We start from the raw sequence: 5,199 nt of genomic DNA on the forward strand, positions 1-5,199 counted from the left end.
TTTTCATATCCTTCCGGTTGAGCCACATAAACCTCTTCGTTAATTTCATTATTCAGAAACGCAGTTTTCACATCAAGATGATGCACTTTCCACTGATTTTTTACAGATAAAGCTAGTAACAAGCGAACAGTCTCCAATCGAGTCACAGGGGCAAAAATTTCATCGAAATACACACCATATTCTTGAGCGTAGCCTTTTGCTACGAGTCGCGCTTTATGTTTCACTATTTTTCCGTCTGCATCTTTCTTCAGTTTGAATATCCACTTTAGGCCTATGGTCTTGTGCCCGTTTGGAAGTTCCGTTAGTACCCAAGTTCCATTTTTTTCGATGGATTCAATCTCCTTGTCCATTGCTTGTTTCCATTCCCTTTTTTTAACTGCTTGCCCATAGTTCACAGGTTCTTCCATGCCCACTAAAAGTAACTCGTCCTCCACTTCTACCACCTCTGAATTATTGTAAATATCATTAAGGGTTCTGTACCGCTTTGGCTCGCTGCTATCATCATAGTTGTTAGAATTTTGGTAGCTCGATGGTGAGTGAGGAGGTGTTGTTTCACGAGCTTCCGAGATGTCATCATTTTCTGCACCTTCTTGCTGAGACTGCTCGATATCTGTATGCATTTCAGGAACTAAGAAAGACCCAGCATAACTTTCTTCCTTTTTTTGTCGATTCCAAGGCCAGTGTTTTAACTCATCGAACACAACATCCCTACTTACATATACTCGTTTGTTTATAGGATCAAACAAGCGATAAGCCTTAGTACCTGGTTCCTTTCCAAGATTAATTACTTGCATACTTCGATCATCCAATTTTTTTATGTGCACATGTGGGACTTTCATATGCGCCAAACATCCAAAAACACGGACATGACTAATATTTGGCTTTGAACCTGTCCAAGCCTCATAAGGTGTTTGTCCAGACAGAGCTCGAGTGGGTAACCTGTTAAGTATGTAAACTGAGTGCCGAACTGCCTTCCCCCATAATTCTGATGGTAACTTTATTTCTTTCAAGTAGCTACGTGCCATTTCAACCACTATTCGATTTCTGCGCTCCATAACACCATTTTGTTGGGGCGTGTATGGGGCCGTATAGTGCCGCTCAATCCCAATCTCTTCACAATACGAAGTGAATTCCCTTGAGGAAAACTCTCCTCCTCGATCTGATCTAAAAACCTTCACTTTTTTTTCATTTCCATCCTCAACTTTCGCTCGAAATTTTTTAAAAGCACTAAAAGCCTCGTCTTTACTTTTGAGTAAGTATATCCACATGACACGACTAAAATCATCATCAAGAAGGAAGAAATATTTGTTACCTCCAGCAGTTGCAGGTTCAATAGGACCGCACAAATCACCATGGACTAAATCTAGGACTTTGCTGGCCCTGTAGCTTGATTTCGATGGAAATGACTTTCTTGTTTGTTTCGACACCAAACATCCCGTACAAATATCTTTTGGTTGAATAATGTTTGGCAGCCCATACACCATTCTCTCCTTATACTTCAAAGCAATGGATTTGAAATTGATGTGCCCCAAGCGTATGTGCCACAGGTACGCTACTTCTTCAGATCTAGAAAATAAGCACTCTGGCTCAACATTCTCAATGATTAACTTATACAACCTGTTGGAAGATCTTTTTACCTTCATCAATAAATCTCTTTTCTTCTCATAAACCCACAGATAGTCTCCATTTAGCACGACTTTATTTTCTTCCTCTGACAGTTGACCTAGGCTGATTATATTGCTGCACAAACTGGGTATATAATAAACATCATGGAGTGTACGTTCCTCACCATTTTTACATTTAAAGATTATTGACCCTTTTCCTTCTATGTTGACTGTTGATCCATCCCCGAACTTGACTTGACCATTTACTCCCTCGTCTAAAGTCTTGAATTTTGACTTTGCACCCGTCATATGATTGCTAGCGCCGTTGTCCAAATACCATACATTAGACTCCACTCGTTTTTCTTTGTCATTTATTATGATTTTTGGTCGCATCCCCTGTTCATTCAGCAACATTAAATCGGCATGCTTTGCTAATAATAGCGCTGGTTCATCATCATCCATCCTGGACAATTGGACCTCCTGTGTCACTTCTCTAGTACGACGGGGTTTTCTGCACTCCGCTGCGTAGTGTCCATAATTGTTACAATTGTAACATTTTATTTTGCTTTAATCCCTTGCACATCGCCCTTTCATGTAACCAGTGAACTCTGCTCCAGTTTTTCCAGTTCGCTTTAGCCACTCTTCTATGGTCAATAGTAGTTTACACTCATCATTCTCTTTCTTAGCCCATTCATCCTCTGTGAGCAGTAACTGACTGCTAGCACCTTCAGTATGGCCTTTCAATCTTTCTTCATGTGCCTTCAGAGATCTCACAATCTCTTCAACCGTCATTGTCTCCATATTCCTAAATTGCTCCAACGTTGAGGCTATTTGCAGGAATTTCGTTGGTACAGCTCTTAGTAACTTTTTCACCACATAGGATTCATTTATTTCTTCTCCGAGTGCTCTGATGTTTGTTACCAGTCCATTGAGTCTCATGCAGAAATCATCAAGCTGATCATTGTCCTTCATCTGCAATGATTCAAACTCCGTTTTCAAAGTCTGGATCCTTGCTTTTTTGACTCTGTCGGCTCCTTGGCACAGAGTTTTGATAGCTTCCCAAGCGTCTTTAGCCTTCTTTTTGTCTGCAATCGAAAGCAAACTCTCTTCTGGTATTCCGTGGTAAATCATGGCCAGGGCAATCTTATCAGTCCTCTCGTCTATCGTAGCCTTTGGATCAGTTGGTTCTATTGCCTCCCAGACTCCGTGTGCTTGCATAAACACCCTCATCTTTAATGCCCAAGCACTATAGTTGCTTTTGGTTAACATCGGATAACTCAAACCCATAGATCCTCCCTTCATCTTGTTTGCGTCCATCGTTGCTTTTGACATAAACACGAACTATCACTTTGAACCTTAATGCTCTGATACCAAGTGTTGTAAACGATCAAACAGTTATAGATACATGTATAAGCTGTTTAGAAGTAAGAACATAGAAACAAAGTTTGTGCTTGTCAAAAGACCACGCAATAATTTTTTATTCTGCAGCACTATTACATATAGAAAGCTAAACAACTGACTACCAGAAAATCAGGGACTACATGCCATGACTTTCCTTAAACAGACTCCATGATCCCTGTATTCTTGCTACTGCTTATTCTACCAAATCACTCTACTTATTCGACCATATCAATTTACTAACGACTAGAATTGCATAATAAAAACAAATAAGTTTAAGATTATAACTCCAACAAGACACTTATGATCTGTTATAAGTTCAGCACATACTGGGAAGACCTTGTAACATATTGTAGTTGAAAGATATACTCACTGCAAGAGCAATGAAAGTTGAAATCGCATCCAGGGAGTTCGTAAAATCATACCATTCAACTCCACCCAGACTTAGGGACTATAATATATCATTAGTAGATGAGCTATCTCCAGCCATGAACATTCCTATTATCTTATATTACTCCAATGATAATCACTGTAGTAGTTCAAGATGCAAGCACTTGAAAAGGTCTCTTTCGAAAGTCTTAACCAGATTCTATCCATTTGCTGGTAGATACATCAAAGACAGTTTCAAGGTTGATTGCAGTGATCAAGGTGCTGAATTTGTGGAAGTGGTAGTTGATGTTAGCCTCGATGATTTCATTAGCCAAACAAAAAATGAGAAGATGGAGCTGCTTAATTGTTTACTTCTGCGTCCAATTGGTGCAGGTGATGAAGTCACCGATCCTTTGTTAGCTGTGCAAGTTAATGCTTTTGCATGCGGTGGATGGGTCATAGGGGTTTTGGCTTCACACAAAATTGCCGACATGTCAACAAGCAGCAGTTTCATTGACAAATGGGTTATCAATGCAAAGCAACTATTAGAGGGCATGGATGAAAATCATGAATATCCTATGTCCCCTAGATGGACCTCGGCTTCGTTGTTTCCCGGGAAAAAGTTGTCTGGTCTTCCATGCGGATTGCCCAGGGTTAAAGAAGATAGTGATGATCATAAGATTGTTACAAAGGTGTTTTCCTTCAACAAAAGTTCCATCTTAAGAATCTGTGAGATGGCTAGACTAGACAAATCAAGCGAGAGGTTAGCGACAAGGGTACAGTCTGTGTTTGGAATTATAGGGAAAGCTATAATGGATATACAGGTTGCTAATCATGCAAGCTCCAAGGAATTTTTAGTTAGTCAAACAGTGAACATGAGGGAAAAAACAGATCCGCCTATTCATAAAAACCAATGTGGAAATCTCTTCCTGGTATCGACTGCTCATATTGTGGCAGGCAAAAGAGGTGTTGAATTCCAAAGTATTGTCAATCTGCTTACACAATCTGTCCGAAGAGAAGTGGAAAATTGTAAAACGATACTCTCAGTTGGAGGGCAAGTGATAATAACTGATGGCTTTGATAGGTTGACGAGAACTCTTGCAAATCTTGATAGTTCTAGTAACCTTGTGTTCACTGACTGGAGTAAGTTTCCATTTTATGAAGCTGATTTTGGGTTGGGAAAACCCGTCTGAATTAGTGGCATCAACAGTCCCCTGGGAAATAATGTCTACCTTTTTAGCGACAAATTTGGAGAGGGAATTGAAGCTTGGGTCAATTTGAATGCAGATGACATGCATAAATTCGAACAGGATTCGAACATCATGAAATTTTGCACTTGAAAGCTTGTATAATCCTCAACTTGCTAGGTTTTCCAACAATGATCACACGCTACTAAATACAATGTGAATGTTTGGCGCTTCAGATATGCTCCATATATGAGTTAAGTTATGAATCCAATCATATTTCTTGCACCTGTTTGGCAACCTTCATTTATCTGACCATTTCCTACTTATATGCTCAAAATCTGAAAATTAAGGATGGTGTGCTTTCTTGTCAAGTATCCCCGGTCTGGGAAAATTAGCCTATTATTTGTAGTATAAATTTAAATAGTCTAGAAAGTAAATTAGGAATTAAGTAAATTATTAATAAAAATATATTAAAATATTATATTTTTGTATAATATGTTTGAAGTTATGCTTTAAAAATACTATACAGTTGCATATCATTTCCTCCGTTTTTATTTATATTTAATTATATAAATAAATTTAATTATATTTAGTTTTGTTTCTTTAACCCAAATTAATAGTATAATCTTATTTTCGTCGAG

At 38.7% G+C, this 5,199-nt stretch overlaps 1 protein-coding gene across 1 annotated transcript; it reads left to right on the forward strand.

Annotated features, from left to right (window-relative positions):
- Nucleotides 1-3,385: 3,385 nt before the first annotated feature.
- LOC141718590 (pelargonidin 3-O-(6-caffeoylglucoside) 5-O-(6-O-malonylglucoside) 4'''-malonyltransferase-like) lies at nt 3,386-4,564 on the forward strand. Its single transcript, XM_074520969.1, has one exon. It carries the CDS (start codon nt 3,386-3,388, stop codon nt 4,562-4,564), a length of 1,179 nt encoding a protein of 392 aa, XP_074377070.1.
- The last annotated feature ends 635 nt before the right edge of the window (nt 4,565-5,199 follow it).

This window comes from Apium graveolens, chromosome 4 (genome assembly GCF_009905375.1).
Source record: "Apium graveolens cultivar Ventura chromosome 4, ASM990537v1, whole genome shotgun sequence".
Classification (NCBI taxonomy): Eukaryota; Viridiplantae; Streptophyta; class Magnoliopsida; order Apiales; family Apiaceae; genus Apium; species Apium graveolens.